Here is a 25,622-nt window from a genome sequence, read left to right on the forward strand (position 1 = left end):
TGAGCCGAGATCACGCCATCACACTCCAGCCTGGGCAACAAGAGCGAGACTTTTTCATCTCAAAAACAAAAAATAAAGTTAGTTATTGATTGTTCCTCGCAAATCATTCCCTTCTGCCATCCCCCGCTTTCCTTTTCTATCTTTGAGCTATGGACATGCATGAGATTTTGTTTTCAGCCTACCCAGTTGCTCTTGGAGTGTCTGCGTAATCTTGTGCTACTCCCTCGACCTGCCTCCCAAGTTGGAAACTCCGTCTGCCAGTTTGGCTTGGCTAGGGGGAAGAGCTGGAAGCTGATTCTTCAAGCACAGAGCTGGGCTTTGTCAATGGTAGTGCTGTGGCCTGACCTTGGAGAGGAGTAGGTAAGGTGGTGATTTAAAAAAAAAAAAATCCAGCCAGGCATGGTGGCTCATACCTGTGATCTGAGCACTTTGGGAGGCCAAGGCGGATAGATCACAGGGTCAAGAGTTTGAGACCATCCTGGCCAACGTGGTGAAACCCTGTCTCTACTAAAAATACAAAACTTAGCTGGGTGTGGTGCCACATGCCAGTAGTCGCAGCTATGCAGGAGGCTGAGGCAGGAGCATTGCATCAACCCAGGAGGCGGAGGTTGCAGTCAGCTGAGATCAAACCACTGCACTCCAGCATGGCAACAGAGCAAGACTGTCTCAACAACAAAAAAATCTACCTGGGGGCAGGGAGGGGCTGGAGGACAAGATGGGGAAAGGGAATAATGTGTGTAGGTACTGAAACTAATTTTGAAAGAAACCCACCTACCTCTAATTGTTCTTGACCAAAGTAAAAGTGTTATGTCCTTACCTAGTTCTCATTTCTTCCAGTTATCTCCTTTTCTGGAAGTGCTCTTTAATTTTCCGGCTGGTCTAGGTATCAGATTCAAGTGCCACGGTCACAACTGGGTTCTGCTTGTCCCGTCCTTGGTGAGGAACAAGTAAAGGAATTTGGGCAGAGAAGATGAGGGGTAAGGTGGTTTGGACAGGTTGCAGTAAGGAAAATGCCCAGGGCTGAGGGCTGGGGTAGGAAGCAGAGCCAGGCAGATCACTGGATGCTGTGACTTTGAAGGGCTAAGCAAATGCTCTTTGTATTTTTAAAGTTTTTTTTAGAAACGGGTCTTGCTACATTGCCCAGGTTAAGTAAGTTTAGTGGCTATAGAGTGATCGTACATAGCACACTGCAACCTTGAACTGACCTCAAAGCATCCTCTCTGCTCAGCCTCGCAAGTTGCTGGGACTACAGGGGTGCATCACCATGCCCAGCCAGATGCGCCTGTTAACTTCCCCAGTTACAGGCCAAGACGGTCTCTCAGAGGATTATTTAATAATAGAATTACATACTTTTGGCTCCAGTGTATCCAACCACAAATGTGACAAGTACCTCTCTCAGCACCATTCTTTCCTTGGAGAATCAGACTTCCCCTTGGCTCCTGCCTGTGGGTCCAAATCAAGCCTGGGTGTGTCTGACAGAATACCAGAGCATGGTTTGTCTCCCAGCCCTCCATCTCTACTGTTTGGCTACAGCTTGAGTTCACTGGGCATCGGCTCCCCTCTCAGGCCAGCCAGCAAGTTGTTAGCTGCCAACAAGGACATGTTGTTACGGGTTCTGTGGGTGGCACTGCCAATGTGGGGCAGGATCACTGGAAAGGAGAGAGAAAGGGAGATAAGAAGGGTGGTTCAGCAGCCTTCAACTGGGCTGTTTCTATGGCTTGGGTTTGCCAGTAAGAAGGAACAAAGACTGCCTCATGGTTCTATGCTTTGCCTTCTCTCCTGCTGCACTAAGCAAGCCAATCTCCCAGGGCTGAGGTTCAGACTAAAGGGCCTCCAAGCTACTAAAACAGCCACAATGTGATGAAAGATTTGTATTCTAGGGCTGCATGCAGTGGCTCACGCCTGTAATCCCAGCACTTTAGGAGGCCAAGGCAAGGCAGATCACTTGAGCTCAGGAGTTCAAGACCAGCCTAAGCAACACGGTGAAACCCCATCTCTACAAAAATTACAAATATTAGCCAGTTGTGGTGGCCCACACCTATAGTCCCAGCTACTTGGGAGGCTGAGGCAGGAAGATTATTTGAGCCTGGAAGGTAGAGGTTGCAGTGAGCTGAGATTGCACGATTGCACCATTGCACCCCAGCCTGAATGACTGTCTCAAAAACAATAAAAATGGTGAACCTGGGAACCAGTTCAGCTTCAGAGTTTAGCACTGACTATCTGTACCATGTGCCCCTGAAAATGATGCCACATGACAAGGTTTCTGACCTACAGAAGTAACTCCAAAATGAAATGCTGAACAGCAATCTCTGATCCCATCCCAAAGCAAGTTAAGTTATTCACCTCCACGAATTTTCAGCCAGGTGCAGTGGCATATTCCAGTAGTCCCAGCTACTTCAGAGGCTGAGATGCAAGGATTGCTTGAGCCCAAGAATTTGAGGCCAGCCTGGGCCACATAGACATTTTTACCCCGCAAAAAAAAAACCCACAAAACTGCTTTTGTGTTTTTTCCAGGTAGAAATCATGGTTCCTTTTAATTGAGTACATTTTCTTCTTTAAATTTTGTCATTATTGTAATGAGGTCTTTGTTGCCTAGGCTGGTCTTGAACTCCTGGCCTCAAGTGATTCTCCTGTCTCGGCCTCCCAAAGGACTGGGATTACAGGTGTGAGCTACCATGCCCGGCCATAATTGAGTACTTAATTCACAGTTTCCTCTCTTGGCTATAACTTTGGCAACAATTAGGTCCCCACCTCTCAAGAACATTACATCTGATCAAACTGAGAGCCAGTGTGAACACAGACTCCAAACCAGGGCTTTCAGAGTAACAAGGAACAGCAAAAACCAGCCTTTCCCTACACTTAGGAAGGGACTGTGAATGGTAGGGTCCAAATTTTCACCATCCAAATAGAAAACCTGGAATCAATGCATGGAAAACATGGAAACCAAAACATGTCAGGAATGAACTATAGTACCGCTTTACATACTCAAGGTCAGGATAGGTTTGGAGAGATTTGCATCTGACCATTTGGCCTCTTCTAGTAGAGAAGAGTTTTTGAGACAGGGTCTTGCTTTGTTGCCCAGGCTGGAGTGCCATGGTACAATCAGCTTACTACAGCTTCAACCTCCCAGGCTCAAGGAATCCTCCCACCTCAGCCTCCTGAGTAGCTAGGGCTAGAGGTACGTATCACCACACCCAGCTAATTTTTTATTTTTTATAGGGATGGGGTCTCACTATGTTGCCCAGGCTAAGACTCGAATTCTTGGGCTCAAGTGACCTCTTGCCTTGGCTTCCCAAAGTGCTGGGATTACAGGCGTGAGCCACCCTCCCCAGGCCCACCCCAGCATTTTAGACATATAATGAATCAGAATAAATCCACTCACAGGAAGCATTCCCAGATAATGGTTTTTGGTTGCTGAGATTACTTAGCATATTATTTCAAAGTGGCAAAATTCAGGGCCACCTAGGAGAATTCAAAAGTGGTGGCTACATTTGCCGACAGGTTTATACAGGACATAAACAACTCCCTAACCCTGATGATCAAAATATATTATTTTGTACATTACAGGACAACAGAAGGAAACATACTTTCTTGGAGGGTGACTAAATGGCATTTTGCAAAAGGTCTGTGTCACTCTGAAGTGGAAGGACTGGAGTCCCGTGGCCTTTACTAACTTGACCCCTCCTCTTTGGTTGCAGTGGTCTCAGTGGGAGCTGCTACTTCTACATGTTTGCGTGCTTTTCCTCTACCTCTTCCTTACCTTGTGGGGATAAAGATCTGGGTATTTCTCCCTGCATTCCTGCATGGCCTCAACTGGTCTACACAGTCTGACCCCTTGACATTCTCCACACTAGTGGAAGGAGTAAAAGCCATTCCCCGAAGGCACAGGCAATTCCAGTTAATGTCTCCATCTGGCAGCCTCAATCTGTGCTCCTTGTGGATGACTGGGGTCATCAGCTGCAATGCTTGGAGCTGCACGGTCTTTTTTATCACAAATATGATTCTAGGCTACAGCACAGTGCTTAGATTTTGCAGAAGCAGCAGCGGCAGCTACAGCTTCACGCCCTGACCTCCCTCTCTCCTCAGACCAACAACTGCCTTTTGAAGCAGTCCTGGGCCCCTGAGCTGAATTCCCAGGACTTGGGTTAGGGGTGGGAGGGCGGTTTTCCTGGCTGTGGGTGACAGCCCTGACATCACAGCCAGTGCTCCTTGCAGGCTAGGGTCGAGGGTAAGGACAGGAAAGTTTCCAAGAGGTACAATAATGGGAGCATTCACTGGGGAAGGCAGCTAAAGACCTTATGTTAGCTTTCCATTCCAGAATCCAAATGAAGGACAGGGATTGGCCCGGACAACCTAAGCCCTGATCACTGTTAGTCTGGAGGCATAAACTCCACCAGCCACCTGAACAGATCTTAATATAAAGAATCATTACACATAAAGTTAACTCACTAACTGAGCAGGCAAAAAAAACCCCAAACAAACCACAGAGTCCCAGGACCAGCACCATTAGTGGCATCTGGGAGCCGCGCACTGTCTCAGGCCCTACCCGAGACCTGCTGAAATAGAAACTCTTGGGATGGGGCTAGCAACCTGTGTTTGATCAGTCACCCCTTCCAGGTGATTCTGACCAACACAAAAGTATGAGAATCAGCTGAGCACAGGTAGCTCACGCCTATAATCCCAGCACTTTGGGAAGCCAAGGTGGGTAGATCACCTGAGGTCAGGAGTTGAAGACCAGCCTGGCTAACATGGACGAACCCTGTCTCTACTAAAAATATAAAAATTAGCTGGGCCTCGTGGCACACACCTGTAATCACAGCTACTCGGGAAACTGAGGCAGGAAAATCGCTTCAACCCAGGAGGTAGAGGTTGCAGTGAGCTGAGATTGCACCACTGCACTCCAGCCTGTGTGACACAGTGAGACTGTCTCAAAAAAAAAAAAAAGTATGAGAACTACTGCACTATAGTATCACGGAAGTAGCAACTGCCAGAGACATCTTTGGTGCTACAACTCAGACTTTTGTGGTAGGGGCACTGACTGGCTGTTGCTCATGTCTCTGAGCAGGGGCCAACGGGGCTGTTTCACCAAGTGTTGGAAAAACAGCAAACTGGATTCCCCAGCAACTATGGTGTTAGATACAGTGAACCCCAAGTTTCTCTTCAAAGAATCAGTATGTGTATTTTCAGCTTTCTTAGTCTTTATTTCTCCATTTTAAAGTTTAACTTCCTTATAGTTTCACTCAACAACCTTTTCCACCAGTTCTAATCAGTAGTTCATATCTGCTTCCTGTCCCCTGATCCTTCCTCATTCTGGTCACCTGCTCCAGTCATCTGCCTGTGACCCCTAATTACCTGCTCTGACCTGCCTGTGACCATCCTTTCCGCCAAAGTATCCACCCCACCACTCTGGCTCATACCCCTGGCTCTCTTTAAAATAGCCAATCAGAATTAGACTAGACTGTGCGATCTAACCCTAGCCAATAGGGGAATGACAAAGCAGTAGGGGTGACCTCCATCAGGCAAAAGTACTCCTTCCCCTCCTTGTCCAGGTATGCACTTGCCTTTGTTCCATCTGTGAGCCACACCCTTCTATAGAAGTAAATTGCCTTGCTGAAGAAATTGATATTCGAGTGCTACTTCTTTTGCAGCACTGAAAATTTTATGTGTAACAATCTTGGTGACCTGAACGGGGACCCTATTCCCCTCCAGGGACCCCATTCCCCTCCAGGGGCGGTCTCTGGTTCTCTCTCCTGAGGAGGAGCACTCCTGCAGCCACATTGCAGTGGCCTCTTGAGTGAGAAGTCAGGACTGACCCGGTGCGAGGAATAAGCCTATGCTCTCAGCAACGCAGAAGGAAACCAGCTGGCAATCTAAGGTAAAGAATCGTCACATACCACTGCGACAGTGCAAATATGCACAAACCAAGGAAGGAAATGCCCCCAGCAAAGTATTTTCTTGGTGGTTGGGACAGACCAAGGTAAGAGAACCCACGGATGGGCAGTGAACTATTCCTTGGTCGGGGTGTCACGGGAAAAAAAAAGGCGAGACATTTCCGGTAAGGGGAATTGAGACTCATCCCAAAAGGCAAGACATTTCTGGTAAGGGAAATTGAGTCTTACCCTAAAAATGGGAAATACCCCAAGTAGGGTAAGGGGTAAAAAGGATAAAGCTAGCAACAATAATATTACCCCTAATATCCCCTAGGCCTAATGATAAAATATTAGAAGAATAATGAAGGGACCAAGAACAAGGAAAAGCAGCTGCTGTCCCAGACCCTTCTCCTATCCTTGTTGTCCCCCTCCTTATAACCCTGCCTCTTGGGAATCGTCCCAAGAGCCCACTCACTACCAGCCAGCCCACTCACTACCTGAAATCCCTAAAGGGATTTTGATGCGAGATAGAACAATGCAAAAAATAATAATAAAAATCAGGACTTCCCTATATTCTCGTCTCCGGCAAAGAAAGAGGTATGTTCTGTAGAGCTGCTATGAGAGCCTAGGAACATGAACAACCCCCTCCCGCAGTCAAAACGTTCCTAAAGTCAATCAAAAATTTCCCACCCAAGACCCCTGGTGGGACAAGAACAACGCGGCCCTCCAAGAAAATATGCAGGAAAATAACCTGCTCTAGGTCTTGAGGATCCTCTTGGGCAGGGAATGTTAAAACTTCATTTTGTCACTAACAATTGGCCAAATATTAAGAAATTACAAATAAATGAATAGAGAACTAGAAAGATAAACCTGTAAAAGAGCTTCTAAGAGAAAAGAAATCCTAGAGGAGAGGGAAGGACTGACAGAGGGAACACATGAAGTCGGGGGAGGGAGGGGGAGGGAGAATGAGTTAGAGACAAAGAGAAAAATGGAGAGATAGAAGTAGTAAAGAGAGGGCCGGGCGCTGTGGCTCACGCCTGTAATCCCAGCACTTTGGGAGGCCGAGACAGGTGGATCACGAGGTCAAGAGATCGAGACCATCCTGGTCAACACGGTGAAACCCTGTCTCTACTAAAAATACAAAAATTAGCTGGGCATGGTGGCGCGCGCCTGTAGTCCCAGCTACTCGGGAGGCTGAGGCAGGAGAATTGCCTGAACCCAGGAGGCGGAGGTTGCGGTGAGCCGAGATCGCGCCATTGCACTCCAGCCTGGGTAACAAGAGCGAAACTCCGTCTCAAAAAAAAAAAAAAAAAAAAAAAAAAAAAGTAGTAGTAAAGAGAAAGCAATATGCCCCTATTCCTTTAAAAGCCAGAGTAAATTTAAAAGCTATAATTGATAATTGAAGGTCTCTTGATGGGCTTCTTAAACCCTGTTGTTCCTAATCCTTAAACTATTACAGTCACCAGTAGTTTATAGTAATAGGTTTGAAAGATGCCTTCTGGGCTTGTCCATTGGCAGAGGACAGCCAAGACCTATTTGCCTTTGAGTGAGAAGAACCTCACTCTGGTGGAAAATAGCAATACTGATGGACAGTCTTACCCCAAGGGTTTGTGGAGTCTCCGTCTAGGGATAGACTCTTATGCCCTAAAAGTAAAGCCCTGATACAAAAAGCTCCCACAGGACAGGCTGAACTCCCTTATTTGGCAGTTACTGGAAATTCAACAGGTGGAAAGGTTACCTCCTTAAGCAGCCATTCCATCTTTTCGTCAGTGTAAACAAGGGCGTAGCCTTAGAAATTCTTGCCCAAAGGCACGGAGGCCACTGACAACCAGTAGCCTTCCTATCAAAAATCCTTAATCCAGTAACCCGCAGATGGCCCAAATGCATTCTGGGATGACAATTTATGAAGTCTGCTAAAAGTTAACAGTGTAACATGTATTATCCTAACTTCTAATCTTGTGGCCTTAGGCAGTCTAGTTCACAGACATGAAAGAAGTTTGCTTTGGAAAAGAACAGTTATCATCTTTGCAAAAAAAAAAAAAAAAAAAAAAAAAAAATTATGTAAAAAGAATCTTATATTCTTGTCCAAAAATAAATTAACTGGCTGTTTAAAAAAGGGATATTTACAACAAGTCAGAAAGTTGAAGATTATGAAAGTTGTGAAAAATGTTATAAAAGGGAATTTATGCAAGAAATGTTGTATAATCTAAAAGTAATCAGGCCTCCTAAATGTAAAACCATTGAAGAAACAGTTTATGTGCAAGGTGTGTAAGGAAAGTGAAATATACTTTTGGTAAACGGATTATAAGGAGGCATAAGAATGTGGATTTCTACCTACATTAAAAAAAGTTAAAAAAAAAACCAAACCTTTGTTTTGAAGGTTTAAGCAAGCTTTAAATGTTAATTATAAAGGAAATTCTGTGTGTAAACACATTGGCTAACGTTAAAGGGGTATGATCCAGGTTTTCTGTGAACTGGATATTAAAATAAAAGCACAAGTTTTTTTTTTAACCCTAACCTGCTCTTTAACAAAAATTATACAGGGTTAAAAAGAGTCTTTTAAAGTCCTACCTTACAGTCAGACATTAAAATTGGGTAAATATGTCTCCAAGGATTTATTAAAATTAAGTTTGACATTAATAGCACACTAATACAAAGGTGAAATTTAGCTTATCTGGTATAAAATCATACAGGAAGCATTGTCAAATATAAAATGGTGTTTTGCTTTCTTTGGTCTGAAAACTAATAAAAATAGGTGCTAAAGAGAATTCAGAAGGCAAATGGATATTGCCAGGCCAGAGAAAAATGTTATTGAACCCCTTAAGAGGGGAATCTGCTTTCAACTGCATCTAGGGACCCATTGGGGGCTTAAAGCCATGTGTGACACAGTCCTCAGTTTATGGGTACATAGGAATTTACACCTTGGCCAAACGAGTTACAGACAGTTGCTTAGTATGTAAGAAAACTAATAAACTAAAAAAAAAGAAAAAAAATTACCCCTCAGGGGAAGGAATCCAAGCTTAAGGCCATTCTAAAGTATCCAGATTAATTACACAAAAATGCCTCCAATTGGTTGTCTAAAGTATTTGATTCAGATAATAGGACTCATTTTACTGCATGTCATTGGGAAGTTAGCCCAGGTACTGGATGTAACATGGAAATATCGTACTCCCTGGCACCCACCTTCAACAGGGGAAGTAGGAAGGCCTATTACCCTGTTAAGAGTACAAACTGCTCCCCAAAAAGACATTCTACTACTGATCTCCCTACATTTGAAACAAAAAAAAATCAGTTTCTCAAAAATTATATACTTGATTTATCTTCCACTTTTCCTTCCCTCGGAACTAAAAGTCTTTTAGCGCAGGTGCCACCCCTGGAGTTCCCAGCACATCAGCACCAGCCTGGGGACCACATCCTTGTCAAAAGTTGGAGAGAAGGAAAAGCTCAAACCAGCCAGGGAAAGACCTTACCTGGTGTTCCTAACTACTGAGACTGCAGTCCAGACAGCAGAAAAAGGATGGATTCATCACACCCAAGTCAAAAAGGTGCCCCCACCACCACCACCAAAACGGAGTCACGGGCCATAGTCTCAGGGGAAAGCCCGACCAAACTAAAGCTAAGAAAAATGTAACTCTCTTCTGTCTATTCTATTACTCTTTCTTCTTTCCTCACTCTATTGCTGGCCATCTAGTTATTAATGTAACCAAGTCAATTTTGCCTCAAGCTATTACAAGCCTCATTATACCCTGTGGGGACTTGCCAAGTCAAAGACAGCTCTCCACTTCAGAAAAATACCTCTGTCCTTCCTGGCTCTCCTCAGACTGGACATTAGTGAACTGGGACCATTTAGTCTGGGAAGATTTCGATGAAGACCCCAGTGTCAACTGCGAGTCTTGCCCCTTCGATACAGAGCTTTAATGCCGTAGTCAGTCCAACACTCTGTGGACCACTAAAGAGCAAGGATGGACTGCCCCAACTAGTACCTGCAGTTTCTTAAAACCATATATTCATTCTACTAAAGGACTTACCCTACCCATCGTCAGACTGATTACCATCTCTGCTCCCCAGAGTTCTTCCCCTTCATTAAGCCATTTCTATGGTATAGGAGCTGAAGTCTCAGGGAAGGAGCCCACAGAATCCTTTAAAATGCGCTTTATTGCCTCCTCACCTCCTGCAACCCCTTTTCCATCTCCTAAATTCTCCGCTAACCAAACCCTCTCTCACCGTCTACCCAAGGATAAAACCAAAGTAGCTGTTGTAGAGGTTAAAGATTTAAAGCAAACTATAGCAACTGAAGCAGGGTACCAGGACGCAAATGCTTGGCTGGAATGGATTAGATATTCTGTTCGCATGCTAAACAAGAGCAACTGTTACGCTTGTGCAACAGGCAGGCCAGAGACCCAGACTGTCCCCTTTCCACTTGGGTGGTCCTCTCACGGACCGGGCGTGAGCTTTGTGGTAGCTCTCTTCGAGAACCCCACAGCCTGGGGCGATGAGTCATGCAAAACTCTGTCACTGCTGTTCCCTGAGGTTCAGAGTCCTGCGGGTCAGCCCCCAATGGCCATCCAGCCTCCAGCCCCCACCTCCTGCCTTTCATGGCAGGGGGAGAAGTTGGGATTCCTTGAAGACTTAACAGGGTGCAGTAAAACCAAGCCTTTTCAAGAGCTTACCAATCAATCTGCCTTCTTCATCCCCAAGCAAATGAGTGGTGGTATCGCAGGGGACTACTGCTGGGTGCTCTGCCAAGTAATTAGAGCAGCACCCATGCTCTAGTCTAATTGGCCACCCCTTTCACTCTAGCATTCTGTCAACACGATAAAAGAAAATTCGTAAAAAAAGAAGTGCCTTACATGGGTCCTTTAACTCCCATGTTTATATAAAAACGATTGGAGTTACCAAATAAATTTAAAACCCGAGATCAAATAGCTGCAGGACTTAAGTCAATATTTTTGTAGGTGACAATAAAAATGTAAATTAAATTACATCTATCATGATCAGCAGCAGTTTATTAATTATACCAGGGAGGCTGCCAAAGGGACAGCAGAACAACTAAGCCAAGACATGTTAAGAAAGTTTGAAGAGAAAAAAAAACTGTAAAAATTCAAGATGGAGGATTGTTAGATACAGTGAACCCCAAGTTTCTCTTCAAAGAATCAGTATGTCAGTATGTTCTGCTCTCTTAGTCTTTAATTCTCCACTTTTAAGTTTAACTTCCTTGTAGTTTCACTAAACAACCTTTTCCACTAGTCTTTTTTTTTTTTTGAGACGGAGTTTGGCTCTTGTTTCCCAGGCTGGAGTGGCGTGATCTTGACTCACTGCAACCTCTGCCTCCCAGGTTCAAGCAATTCTCCTGCCTCAGCCTCCCAAGTAGGTGGGATTACAGGCATGTGCCACCATGCCCAGCTAATTTTGTATTTTTAGTAGAGACGGGGTTTCTCTATGTTGGTCAGGCTGGTCTCAAACTCCTGACCTCAAATGATCTTCCTGCCTCAGCCTCTTAAAGTGCTGAGATTACAGGCGTGAGCCACCACGCCTGACCTTACACCAGTTTTAATCAGTAGTTCACATCTGTTCCCCAAGTCCGCTGCTCTGTCCTGACTCATTCCGGTCACCTGCTCTGGTCACCTGCTTTGACCCTGGTTACCTGCTCTGACTTGCCCGTAACTCTCCTTCCCACCCAACTACCCACCCCGCCCACTCTGGCTCCCTTTAAAATAGCCAGTCGGAATTAGACTCGACTGTGCCATCTAACCCTAGCCAATAGGGGACCGACACAGCAGGAGTGACTTCCATCAGGAATATGTACCCCTTTCTCTCCCTTGTCCTGGTGTGCACTCACCACTGTTCCATCTGTGAGTCGCACCCTTCTATGGAAGTAAATTGCCTTGCTGAGGAAATTTTTATTTGAGTGCTACTTCTTTTTCAGCACTGAAAATTTTACCTATAACAATGGGAAGGAACTGGTACCGCTAGCTGAAGAAGTGCTGCTGTCACTCCCCCAGAGACAGGAAGGGAAGGCAGGGGGAGCAGGCCCTCTCACACCCACACTGACAGGGCCTGGCAGTGCAGCTGGCAAGGCAGAAATGGGGTGTGCGGAGGCCTGGCCCCATCCCCACAAAGCAGAAGAGATAAAGGGGCTTTATTATGAAACAATAGCTTTAAAAACTGGCACGAGTTATAAATACTGGCATTGTAATTACACTTTTACTTTTTCACACTTAAACTGATAATAGCAATTTATAGTAACAGGTTTTACCCATGAGTCACTGTGGTGTAACACATGTAGTCAGCCCATCTTTTTTTTTTTTTTCTTTTTTTTTTGAGACGGAGTCTTGCTCTGTCACCCAGGCTGGAGTGCAATGGCACAATCTTGGCTCACTGCAATCTCCGCCTCCGGGGTTCGAGCAATTCTCCTGCCTCAGCCTCCTGAGTAGCTGGGATTACAGGCATGAGCCACCATGCCAGGCTAATTTTTTGTATGTTAGCAAAGACGGGGTTTCACCAGGTTGGCCAGGATGGTCTTGATTTCCTGACCTTGTGAACCACCCGTCTCAGCCTCCCAAAGTGCTGGGATTACAGGTGTGAGCCACTGTGTCTGGTCTCTCTCTCTCTCTTTTTTTTTTTTTTTTAAACAAATCCACTCACACCTACATTCAGTTCCTTTAGGGATGGAGACCTAGCAGAGCGCGCTCAAGAGGACTGCTCCTGTCTTCTACCCATGTCACCAACAGCGTAAACATTTACGGTCCCTGGTGTGTCCCTTTGGGTTCAGCACTTGCTCACACTAGCTTCACACCCGGCACCTCAGGGCCCCCTCAAAAACACTGGTCCTGCAGGGCAGCAGAGAAAGCAGAAAAGCGCAGTTCTTACCACAGTTCTTCAGGGTTAGGAGAGGGTGGTTTGTAGGTAGTGGTTCTGGGGTCGTCACATCCAGTCCAGCAGCTGCAATCTGACCACTGGCCAAGGCCTGGTACAGGTCATCCTGGTTTACGACATCGCCCCTGGGAATGACAGTGGTGACATGGGTACCCCAAAGATCCCTCTGCCTAGGCTGCCTTTGAGGCAAAACAACCTATAGAATGAATATTTCCACTCACCTGGCACTTGGCACTGACTTTTAAAGCAGTAAGTCTTAGGGTATTCTTACAGTATGTCTGTAAGTCTTACACTCAGAGAACTCCAGCCCTGCTTCCTTCTAGCTGTGTGATCTTGGGCAAGTGTCTCAAATTCTCTGTGCCTCAGATTATGTGTGTCACAAATTATCTGCTCTGTGAGATAAGGGAATACCACCAAACTCCCAGGCATGTTGAGAGGAAGAAAGCTTCCTTACACGCTCTACTGCATGAACAGGGCCTAGAGGGCGTCTGTGTCAGGCCCCATCGAGTGTTTCCGATCTGGTTGGCCTTCAGACCCCCACTGAGAAGCACCACAGCATGCCATCAGGCACCTGCCTAAACCAGGCCAGAGAAATGAGCACACACCCCCAACCACATCCATCAAAGGCAGCGGCCACTGAAGCCAAGAACTGATCTTCTAGAGATTGCATCTTGTGAAGTAATACTTGTGCACTAATGAGTAATGCAGGGTCCTGGGCTGTCCTGGGTACACACAGTACATGGCAGCCGAGACTGCTGCCAGCCAGCAGCGCCAGCCCTGTGCTCCTGCATGTCTCTCTTCCATTCCCAGGTTACCCGGTTTGTAGCTAAACATTGGTGATTACAGGTACCTTTAGGGTGGATGAGTCCTCGGGGTGACCTCACCCAATCCTCCTTCCTCTAAACTAATGTAAACAGGCTCAAGGAGCACCAGCTAGGAGGGGCTTGGAGAGGCAGAGAAGGAAGGTCTGACCCCCACACATGCCCAGTGGCCTGAAGGCCCTCCTGGGGACAGTGTGAAGAACTAAGACCTCGTGAGTTTTAGGGTCTGTCTTCCCAGGAGCCTAAGGTTAAAAGTATCTCTGAACCACAGCCAGACAGAGCCAGGCTTAGCAGTGTGGGAGGTGGCCTTTGGCGGACCCCTCAGATCCTGAAGTCCAGCCCTTTGTGGTGGAGGACAACGGGCCTGCAAAGGCTCCCTGGGAACACTCCCTGAAGCCACTTGGCTGTGTGCCAGGCCCACTCCGATGGCTCTTCTTCCTTGTGCGGTGCTCTCGTGTATTCCCAAGTATGACTGGTTGCTTGGTTTATGGAAACCAGCAAGCTCGCCCTGGAGTCTCACCAACAACCCATGGGGAAGAAAAGCTGCAGATGGCAGCAGTGGGGATGGCTCCTCTCCAGGCTTGCTGGGAAAGGTGGCCCTAGGATACCTGCTGATGTTGACAAATACAGCTGTTTCCTTCATCTTCTGGAAGAAGTCCTTGTTGCAGAGTCCCTTGGTTGCTGGAGTTAGGGAGCAGGCCACGACGATGAAATCGGACTGGGCAGCCAGCTCAGGGGTAGACACTGAGGGAGGGCGGGACTCCATCAGGACCAAGTCCCGCCCAGATGGCGGGAGGCCAGCCCCTTGCTCCCGACTCCTGTAACAGAAACTCCCAAGATGCTTCCTGAAGGCCGAGTCTCTACCTGGACAACTCGCATGACCACACAAAGTCAAATCGAGCACAGTAGGATCTGGATCACTCTGGCTTTAACCACCTTCAGGGCCCAAAGTGCCCAGCGGGGTTGGGGAATGCTTGAGATCCGGCCTGCCTTGTGCTCACCAGGCTGCGGACCCACCAGGGACTGGATCCGCCTGGACTAAGGGGCACACACAGAGGCTGGGGTAGTGCTCACCAGTTTATGAAGGAAAGTGAGTGCCCAGTCCTTCCTCACACCCATCACCATCCCAGATGCTCCACCCGCAACGGGCAATAGTAACAAAGAACTCTGAAAGGCAGGAGCCCTGGACTGCTCTGCTGGCACAGAGAGGACCTGGGTAAGTCCCTGTGCCCCTTGAGTGGGCCTGTGTCCAGGGGCAGGTAGAGGAAACACCACCTACCGGACACAGCAGCCCCCGGACACACTTGGAGCTCCTGCCCTCTACCTGAAAATGCCACCATGAGAGAAAATCCAGCCCTTCACTGGGCAAAGATGGGGCTCCCGTGGAAATCAAGGATTCACTTACCAAACTCCGCCTGGAATTCCGCTGCATTCTCAGGCCTGGGCTGGCGCCCTGTGTACAGAAATCTCTGGACGCCAAATGGTTTCAGACGCCGAGCAATGGCCTGGCCTAAAGCAAGGAGAGTCCAGGTCTCATTCCCAGTCCCACAGAGGGCAGGGGGAGCACCCAGCACTTGCGGCACAGCAGCCCTCAGGGCATATCCTTTCATCAGCACAGCCCCAGAGCTGCCCGCTCCTGTCTCCTCCAAAGCAGGCGGGGGGCTGGCTGCCCCATGTAACCAGCCCCCAGCCAGCCCACACTGCCCCAGGGATCTGGAGACAGTGCCTCGGCTCCCCTGAGGCCGTAACTGGCTGATGCTGTCCTCACATGGTCCAAACCACCTGGAAAGCCACGCACAGGATTTTCCTAACCTCTGAGAACTGGAGAGTTTTCACTAAGGAGACGTTTGGTCAAGCAGTCCCCTCCTTCGTCCTGGACCCTCTGCTTCTGTGGATGCAATCTCAGACTCATTTGACTTTTTGGTGGCACTGCCAAGCTGCCAGCTCACCCCAAACCTACAATTACTTTTCATGTAAGCTGCTGCTGAGACAGTTTTGTACCATTGGATTTTCACACTCACCATGCCCCAGAGCTGTTGGCTTCCTCCAAGCAACTCTCTGGTGAGAGACAGGGCTGTTAGCTGGCTAGACACCCTCCACACCCTGCACCCGCACCCCTGCACCAGGCAGGATGACAGAGACAGAGAACCACCGAGAGAGCTGCTAGGTTAGGCCCAAGCCTTTCTGCCAGGCTTCTCCAAATAAGGGCCACTGGAAGAAAAGTGGCTCTGCCTCAACTGCAGAACTGCAGACAAACTACCCACTGAGCCCTCAGGCCCCTGAGTTAGGGCCTCATGAGTCAAATATCTTCCAGAACCCAAGCTGAAGTAGGTGTTGGGGGAATGGGCTCTCTCACAGTCACTCCTAAGACCCCAACACAGCATGTGTAGTCTTCACCTGTTCTTTATGGAGCTGGAATCATGAAGCCCCCTGACCCTTAGGCAACTTGCTTTTATCATCTAGTGAGTTCTTAAGGATCTCCTGCTTTATTTATGTATTTGCCTGTGTTTTGCAAAGCTGCATCCCTTACTAGAGATATCCCTACTGCAAGCAAAGTGCCCTGACAGCGTGTGGGTCTTCTCAGCCTTCAGATACGTGGTGCCAGGGATGCAAACCAAGCCGTGAGAGCCAGGGCGGGCAAGCAGGCAGGTAGGAGCCTCACCTATGCGTCCCAGCCCGATGATGCCAACAGTGCTGTGTGTGAGCCCATGGCCACACAGCCAGAGGGGCTTCCACGAGGTCCAGCCACCGCTGTGGGGAAGAGAGGGGCAGGTGAGAGGCCGATCCTTGGGCAAAGATGAGGGCCTGCTGAGAACCCAGCACCCCGGCTGTAGTCCAAGATATAAACCCGTCCTCCAGGTCAAGGACTGAGAGTGGGATGAGGCACTGCCACTCAGTGCTGTAGATGAGCCGCAGAAATGACTCCTCCTTTAAAGCCACCAGGGACACAGAACCTGAGGGCGGGAAGGGGCCTTACTGGCTCTCCTCTCATTTTGCAAATGGGAAAACAAACCAGAAAGAGTGACCTGCCTGAGGTCACACAACCAGGGGAGAGCTGAGAGCAACAGGCTGCAAACCTGGGATTTACAATCCCAAAACAAGCTCTCTTGGCACTCTAGGGCAGCAACAGAACACAGCCACAGGGCCCGGCCTGCCGCCCTGGGCAAGAGACGGAGCCTGCCCTGAGCCACCTCCAATAGAGGTGCTGACTGCCTAGACAGGACAGTGAGCAGGACACTTAGCACTGTCTACTCTGCTCTGTGCCGGGGCCCATGCTGCTGGCCACATCTCCTGAGGGCCTGCATTTGCACCCCTCCCATCTTGGCTCAGGCCAGTCCCTGCATCTGCACCTGGAATGCTTCCCCAATTCTTTTTAAAAAATTTTTTGAGACAGGGTCTTGCTCTGTCACCCAGGCTGCAGTGCAGTGACACAATGTCGGTTCACTGCAGCCTCTGCCTCCTAGGTTCAAGCAATCCTCCCACCTCAGTCTCCTGAGTAGCTGGGAGTACAGGCATGTGCCACCACGCCTGCCTAGTTTTTGTATTTTTTGTAGAGATGGGGTTTTGCCACGTTGCCCAGGCTGCTCTCTAACTCCTGAGCTCAGGCAATCTGCCGGCCTCGACCTCCCAAAGTGCTGGGATTACAGGTGTGAGCCACCACGCCCGGCCAACTCTAACTCTTGATATACAGACTGAAATCCCTGATCTGAAACCCTCAGGCTAGATTTTAAAATTGTTTGGCTTTTAGAAAGGTAACATGGCGCACGTGTGTACTCCACACATCACCCTCTGCAGTGTCTGGGCAGCGCCCTGTTTTAAACACAGTGTTACATCTGCAGCAAAACTTAGGAGAGTCACGCTAAGTGGGAGAAATAAAAGCCTGAAATAGCCTCCTGTTAGTACGAAAGAATTTTCAGCTGTCTGAGCTCTTTAGATTTTGGCATCATCGGTAAGGGATGGTGGACCTGCAGCTCTCAGGACTCCAGTGGACGCCCACCTGCTGCTTCTTCCTTGAGGCCCTCCCTGATTCACACTCTCCCCGCCCTGCCCTCACTCACCAGCAGAACTGGTTTATCCTCCTTCATCCTCTTCTCTCACCTCTTCCCTTCCTGCCCTGCTTATTGCAGCTCTGCCTTGAGCTTTAATGATTTTTGCTGGGTCCTCCCTCAATGGGGCACACCTGGGGATAGGGGCTACACCCGGGTCAGACCAGCCCTGTGATCAGGAACCGGTGCTGAGCAGAGCCCACGTTCCTGCCAGGCATTCACTTACTTCTTCACTTCTTCGATGGCCTCTGGCAACCGGCGGCAGGTGCTAAGTAGCAGGGAGACTGCAAGTTCGGCGGTGGCATCTGTCAGGACATCTGGGGTGTAGCCCACTCGGATCCCACTATGAATCAAACATCTGGTGGTAACATCAGCCTCAAGCACCTTCACCAATGTCTACTGCTGGGACACTTTCATGGTGTTACTTTGCTCCCTCTTTAATGTGCCTGCCAGGAAGCTCAGAACTATAAATGAGCGCTCAAAAACTGTCGGTCCTCATTCCTGTTTGTATTATCTCCCACTTTGGAAGGATATGAAGATAAAAGATCAGGGTTCAAGGACTGAACAAGTAACTTAACCTTTCTGGATTTCCTCATCTGAAAGAGAAAGAATGATACCTGCCTTTTCTACTTCAAGGTATTGTTGTGGGGATCAAAAAAGATCATGAAAGTGAAAGGGTGACAGCTACACAGAAGTTACCCGCTGTTTCTGACTGCTGGGGCTTATTGTAACTGACCCGTGCACATGTGGACAGATTCTATCCTCAGCCACCTCACATTCTCCCTGAATGGCCGAGGGATATGAAGTAAAAGCAAATCAATAGCTCCTCCTTCTCTCTCACAGCCGCCCTCTCTCCAGGCCCCTCCCAGGGCCCAGGCTGCAGTTACCGCTTCTTGATTTCATCCAAAGCCAAGTGGTCAACGCCCACGGACAGGGTGCTGATGACTTTAAGATTGGCCCCTGTTGTGCAGAAAATGCACTGTTAGTATCTTCCCTCGATGAACTCAAAGCCACACACCTGCTTATTACTGTTTTCTTAGAATAAGAGGCTGACATCTCTGTTCTTCAGTTAAAACTCCAAACAATCCCCTTTGACAGCCTCAGACACTGTGGCTCAAGGAGGTTAAGTGGCCTGGCTCAGTCACAGGCAGAGCTGGGTTCACCTTGGGGCCTCTGCCACAAGGCCCCACTCTTACCCACTGGACCGTCCACCCAGCGAGGCCTTGGGTCTCCTTCAGCCACACTGGAGCCTCCACCGTGTACACCTCTCAGAGTGCCAAGAAGGTGGCTGGGACATGACCCTCTCACACCCTCTCCTGCAAGCAGGACACCAGAAAGCTTCCAGGCCAAGGTCAGGGCAAGGAGTGGCTCAGCACTGACTCACAAGGGCCCTTTCCCATCTGGCAACCTCTGAGTCTGAACCTTTCCTCAAAACTGTCATAATAGCCTCATAGGGCGAGGTTTACCTTTCCCCAGGCTGAGACCTGTGGCTGCAGTTGCAGAAAGACATCCTGGGTGCCTGCTGGCGCTTGCCACTGAGCTAGGTCCTCCCTCACACTACTTGCAGGCCCAGAAGAGGCAGGTCTTGCTGGAGGTCACAGAGCAAGGCTGTGGTGGGGCTGGAGAACCCAGGGCCTTGGATGCTCTTCCCCACACCCACAGTCTCTACACCACAGTGTTTGTCCTCCCAGGGCCCCCCCCACCCCACAAGGGGTTCACAGCAGGAGGGAGGAGCAGTGCCTGTGCCAGACCCAGCTATCTGCCCACTTGGGTCTGGTATCGCAGGAAACGCCCTCAGAACCCAGACAGCACTGCAGGGCAGCCAAGGAGCCAGCAGCACAGGCTGAGGGGCCCACAGAGCCAAGCCATCCTTGAGTCTGCCACCCGCCCAGCACGCACCTGCGACATCCAGGAGCCTCTTGTCCACGCGGTCGGAGAGGACACAGAGCAGGCCGTGGGCCCCCGCCACCCCTCGCTCCAGCTCCTTGTCAGGGATGGGCTCATCCGAGTCCCACTGTTCCACCTCACAGCTGTGGGGAAAGCGAGGCCCTCAGGAGAAGCAGGAGCCGCACACCTGTCCCAGTGCCTCCCAGATAGAAACCCTGGCCTCTGATGGCCCTGGCCTCAAGCTGCCTGGGGCTAGTTGAGGGGAGGCAGGGTCAGGTGGGGGTGGCCTTAGAACTGTCCCGAGAGGGCAGGTGACAGGTGAAGGGCTGAGGGGCTCTGAGCAGAGCCCAAGCTGCAAGGGGAAAGGCATGGAGACAGCTCTCAGGTCAGCACAGAGAGAGCTTTCCACACTCACAGGGGGCTGGGTGGCCAAGCAGGAGGCCAACTACAGGGAAGGCCTGGAGGGCAGGGCGTGCATCAGGTGGGGGCCTGGATTCAGTGGCCTGTTGCCGCTCTTCCTGTCTTTGGAGGAAGTGCTTGGCACTGAGCTAGGTCCTCTTCCACGCTACGCACAAAGAGTTGTCTATTTTATGAGATAGAAAAATCATAGTCGGACTGGGCCTGGGAAAGGTCAAGGCCACACAACGCTTCTCAGGGCACTCAACACTTCCACAGCAGCTCACAGGAACTGGACATCTGTCCCGGTGGCACACCGGGCCTCCTGGCCCTTGCCATGGAATTCAGTGCAGCCAGCACGTGTGGAGCCTCCATGTGGCAGGACACAGGGTAGCTACTGGCACCTCCCGACTCAGCCTGGGGCTCTGACCACCTTTCATCCACCTCCCCATGAGAGGGCACAGTGTGAGCTACTGTCACCATGAGTGCGGTTGCCTTCTGCCTTCTGCTCAGGACAAAGGTCCTTGGCAAATTTTGTGTCAGTGAACAAAATTTGAAAATCTCATTTGCCCCTAGCACTGGTTGCTGAGGCTGGGTCGCATCCTCTTCCTAACACTGGAAAGGCAAACCTGATCAAATGCAGTGGTCAGACGGCAGTCAGGCATGTCTGAGTACAAACCCCAGCTTCTCCACCTGGGAGCCTCATAGCTTTGGGCAAGGAACTTAACCCTAAATCCAGCCTCCGTTTTTTTTTTTTTTTTTTTTTTTTTTTTTTTTGTTGTTGTTGTTGTTGTTTTGAGACGGAGTTTTGCTCTTGTTACCCAGGCTGGAGTGCAATGGCACGATCTCGGCTCACTGCAACTTCCGCCTCCTGGGTTCAGGCAATTCTCCTGCCTCAGCCTCCTGAGTAGCTGGGATTACAGGCATGCACCACCATGCCCAGCTAATTTTTTGTACTTTTAGTAGAGACGGGGTTTCACCATGTTGACCAGGATGGTCTCGATCTCTTGACCTCGTGATCCACCCGCCTTCCGTTTTTTAATCTATGAAATGGGAATGATTTCACTGTGCTGCAAGGATTGAAAGTTTATGTATATGAAGCACCTGGCAAGATTGGCCCACAGAAAGGGTTCCATTTAACAAGGACCGGCCAGGTGCAGTGGTTTATGTCTAAAATCCCAGCACTCTGGGAGGCTCAGGTGGGAGGATCCCTTACATACAGGAGTTCAAGACCAGCCTGGGCAACAGAGTGAGGCCCTAGTCTGTGCAAAAATTAAAAAATTAGCCAGGCATGGTGGTGCATGCCTGTAGTAGTTCCAGCTACTTGGGAGACTGAGGTGGAAGAATTGCTTGAGTCCAGGAGGTTGAGGCTGCAGTGAGGTATAACTGCATCACTGCCATTGCCTGGGTGAGAGTGAGACCCTGTCTCAAAAAATAAATAAATAAAAGAAAAAATTAAGAGCCCTCAGGCCGGGCACAGTGGCTCACACCTGTAACCCCAACACTTTGGGAGGCTGAGAGGCGGATCGCTTGAGCTCAGGAATTTGAGAACAGCCCGAGCAACAAAGTGAGACCGCCATCTCCACGAAACAATCAGAAAATTAGCCGGTGGTGATTGTGCGCACCTGTAGTCCCAGCTGGTCGGGAGGCTGAGGTGGGAGAACTGATTAAGCCCAGGAACTCAAGGCTGCAGTGAGCCACGATCGATCAGCCATCGCACTCCAGCCCATGCAACAGCGAGACTCCGTTTCAAAATAAATAAATATAAAGAAAAAGGGTCATCAGAGGTCCCTGCCAATTGTCCAAGGGACCAGGTCAGTGACCATCAAGTCCCTGACCCCACCTGCCCTGTGGGAGCATAAAGAATTGACAGCCTGCACCTTGCCTCAGGGGCAATGTCCCCTCTCCAAAGCCGGAACTGCAGGTCCCAGCGTCGTCTTAAAGGGCCTGGAGAGAGATGGGCCCGGAATAACTCTCTCCAATCCTCCCCCAAACTCCAAGCGCGACCCAGCCGGCCACCAGTGGAAAGGCCGGTCAAGGCCCAAGCGACATGCCCGGCTCTCCCATCCCTGGGACAGCTCCTCCCCTCCCTCACAGGGCGCGGGGCTCTTACTCTGCGGCCCGGGCGAGTGCGGCCCTGCCTTCGGGGGGGATCCTGCGGGTGACGAACACCTTCATGAGTCGCACCGGTCTCATCCACCCTGCAAACGCCGGACACCGACCCGGACCTGGCGGGACAGACGTAGGCCCGGGAATGGAGCCGGGCCGGGGCGGGGCCACGCTTGAGCGGGCGGGGCCACGCTTGAGCGGGCGGGGCCACGCTTGAGCGGGCGGGGCCACGCTTGAGCGGGCGGGGCCACGCTTGAGCGGGCGGGGCCACGCTTGAGCGGGCGGGGCCACGCTTGAGCGGGCGGGGCGCGACGTGCGCGGGGATGTGGCCTCGTGTGCGGGAGTGTAGGAGTGCGGAGTTGCGGCTGGGCGGTGACTGTGCGTGCTCATGGAGTGACAGTGACCCTATACGGTGTCTTTGCGTGTGGCGGGGTGTGCGCCTCATGCCTCTGGGGAATCAGGGCCCCGGGGAAGAGGGGGCAGTCTCTTGTCCAAGGCCTCATGGGAGCCCTGCTTTCTGTACACGCTCAAGGTCCTGTTTCCACGGGCTCAGGCCTTAAGGGACAGAAAGCCCCCACTTTCTGTCTCTTGGGTTGGCCCAGGGTTGAACCCAGGTTCCAGGCTGTGAGGAAGTCCAGGACACACAGAGAGGTCATGTGTACATGTTCAGGCCAACAGCACAGCCAACGGCCCAGCTGCCAGCCAGCGTCAGTGACCAGACATTTGAATGAGGAAGCCTTCGATGACTCCAGGCCAGCTCCCATCTGACTACAGCTACGACCTTGAAAGAGCCTGAAGGAGAACCACTGGCTGTGCCCAGTCAGCCCCGGAACCATAAGAGATGATAGTGCACTCACTGCTGTTGCTCTAAGCTATTGAATTCTGGAATAATTTTTTTTTTTTTTTTTTTTTTAGATGGAGTTTCGCTCTTGTTGCCCAGGCTGGAGTGCAATGGTGTGATCTCGGCTCAACACAACCTCCGCCTCCCAAGTTCAAGCGATTCTCCTGCCTCAGCCTCCCAAGTAGCTGGGATTGTATTTTTAGTAGAGACGGGGTTGCTCCATGTTGGTCAAGGCTGGTCTCGAACTCTTGACCTCACGTGATCCGCCCGCCTCGGCCTCCCAAAGTGTTGGCATTACAGGTGTGAGCCACCGCGCCCGGCCTGGAATAATTCTTTATGCAGCAATAGATAACTGTGGAAAACCCAGAAGTCATAAGAATAAAATTAATTCTTCATTAAAAAATGAACCGCTACAGCCATACCATCCTGAATGCATCTGATCTTGGAAACTAAGTCTGGTTAGGGCTTGTATGGGAGACTGCCTGGAAATACCAGGTGCTATAGGTTTATCTAAAAAAAAAATTAACAAAATCCAACAAACTGGGAAAAATACCATATATTTGCAACTAATTTTATAGACAAGGGGTTAATTTCCTTATTGCACAAATAGTTCCTAAGACAAAGATGCCCAGCTTATCTGAATAAGCAAAGGATACCAATGGATACTTTACAGAAAAGGAAATGGCTTTTAAATGTATGGCCGGGCGCAGTGGCTCACACTTGTAATTTCAGCACTTTGGGAGGCCGAGGCAGGTGGATCACTTGAGGTCAGGAGTTCAAGACCAGCCTGGCCAACATGGTGAAACTCCATCTCTACTGAAAATACAAAAATTAGCTGGGCATGGTGGCACATGCCTGTAATTCCAGCTACTCCGGAGGGTGAGGCAGGAGAATTGCTCAGGCCTGGGAGGCAGAGGTTGCAATGAGCCAAGATTGTGCCACTGCACTCCAGCCTGGGTGACAGAGCAAGACTCTGTCTCAAAAAAAAAAGAAAGAAAAAGAAAAAAATGAAAAGTGCTCAATTTGACTCAAAAAAAGAACTGCCTATTAAAATTACAACAAGATAATATAAAAATAACACACTGGGGAAACAGGTGCTTTCATATGTTGCTGGTAGGAGTGTAAATCAAGCAACTTCAATAAAAAACATTTGGCAGTAGCTATCAAAATTTAGAGTGCACATCTTTATGACCCAGAAATGTTGCTTTTAGGAATTTACCTGATAAGCCGGGCACGGTGGCTCATGCCTGTAATCCTAGCACTTTGGGAGGCTGAGATGGGTGGATCACCTGAGGTCAGGAGTTCAAGACCAGCCTGGCCATCATGGTGAAACCCCATCTTTAAAAAAAAAAAAAGGAATTTACCTGACAGATGTATTGACACATATACAAAAAGACGTCTGCCAAAGGCATTGCAACATTGTTGGAATAGTAAAATATGGGAAACAATCTAAAGGTCCATTCACAGGGACTGTTCATTACGTATGGTTCATTCCTACAGTGAAATACTCTATATCAATCAAAAGAGTGAGGCAGTCCCATGCGTACCAATGTGGAATGATCTCTAAGATGTACTGTCCGGTGAAAAAACAGGGTGATACAAAGTGCATATGTTACCATTTATAAGAGAAAGTATGTCCCTATTCTTTTGTTTTTGTTTTTGTTTTGAGACAGGGTCTCAGTCTGTTATCTAGGCTGCAGTGCTGTGGCGTGATCTTGGCTCACTGCAACCTCCACTTCCTGGGCTCCAGTGATCCTCCCACCTCAGCCTCCTGAGTAGCTGGGACCACACCCTGTGCCACCACACCCAGCTAATTTTTTGTATTTTTTGTAGAGACGGGGTTTTACTACCAGCCTGGTTATCACTACCAGGCTGGGCTCGAACTCCTGGGCTAGAAGCAATACACTTCCAAAGTTCACGACATCTGGCCATCTATTCCTGTGTGTTAAATATTCCTGGAGAGATGTGCAAGAAACATCTTCCTTGTTTTGTGGGAACAGGCTGGGCGCAGTGGCTCATGGTTTGTAATCCCAGCACTTTGGGAGGCTGAGGCAGGAGGATTGCTTGAGCCCAGGAGTTTGAGACAAGCCTGGGCAACATAGCAAGACCCTGTCTCTAACAAAAAAATTTTTTTTAATTACCCAGGCGTAGTGGTGTGCACCTGTAGTTCCAGTTACTTGGGACACTGAGGTGGGAAGATTGCTTGAGCCTGGGAGGTTGGGGCTGCAGTGAACTGTGACTGTGCCACTGCACTCCAGCCTGGGCAACATAGTGATACCCTATCTCTAAGAAAAAAAAAGAAAAAACAAAAAGCAGAAACTGGGGACAGTGGCTGTCTCCAAGGAGAAGACCTGGTGGAGGAGGACAGTGAGAGAGACACAATTTTCACCCTTTGGGAATTTGTATCTTATGCATTTATTATCTATTCTCAAAATAAAGAAAACATTCATTTAAAAATAGCACTTGGCAGCCAGGCGCAGTGGCTCACACCTGTAATCCCAGCACTTTGGGAGGCTGAGGCGGATGGATCACAAGGTCAGGAGTTCAAGAACAGCCTGGCCGAGATGGTGAAACCCCATCTCTACTAAAAAAATACAAAAAAATTACCCAGGCATGGTGGCGGATGCCTGTAATCCTAGCTACTTGGGAAGCTGAGGCAGAGAATTGCTTGAACCCAGGAGGTGGAGGTTGCAGTGAGCTGAGATTGCACCACTGCACTCCAGCCTGTGCAACAGAGTAGGACTCCATCTCAAATAAACTAAACTAAACTAAACTA

At 49.3% G+C, this 25,622-nt stretch overlaps 1 protein-coding gene across 1 annotated transcript; it reads right to left on the reverse strand.

Annotated features, from left to right (window-relative positions):
• Positions 1–1,316: 1,316 nt before the first annotated feature.
• GRHPR (glyoxylate and hydroxypyruvate reductase) lies at positions 1,317–22,156 on the reverse strand. Its single transcript, XM_012463397.3, has 9 exons — positions 22,010–22,156; positions 19,513–19,643; positions 18,501–18,573; positions 17,840–17,956; positions 16,230–16,318; positions 14,973–15,077; positions 14,176–14,311; positions 12,741–12,871; positions 1,317–1,649 (listed from the first exon to the last, which is right to left on the reverse strand). The coding sequence occupies exons 1-9, from the start codon at positions 22,090–22,092 to the stop codon at positions 1,528–1,530; spliced, it is 987 nt and encodes a 328-aa protein (XP_012318820.1). The 5' UTR covers positions 22,093–22,156; the 3' UTR covers positions 1,317–1,527.
• Between the last annotated feature and the right edge of the window lie 3,466 nt (positions 22,157–25,622).

The sequence above is a fragment of the Aotus nancymaae genome, unplaced genomic scaffold (genome assembly GCF_030222135.1).
Source record: "Aotus nancymaae isolate 86718 unplaced genomic scaffold, 86718_ANA_hifiasm-v0.15.2.pri h1tg000003l, whole genome shotgun sequence".
NCBI classification, from domain to species: Eukaryota; Metazoa; Chordata; class Mammalia; order Primates; family Aotidae; genus Aotus; species Aotus nancymaae.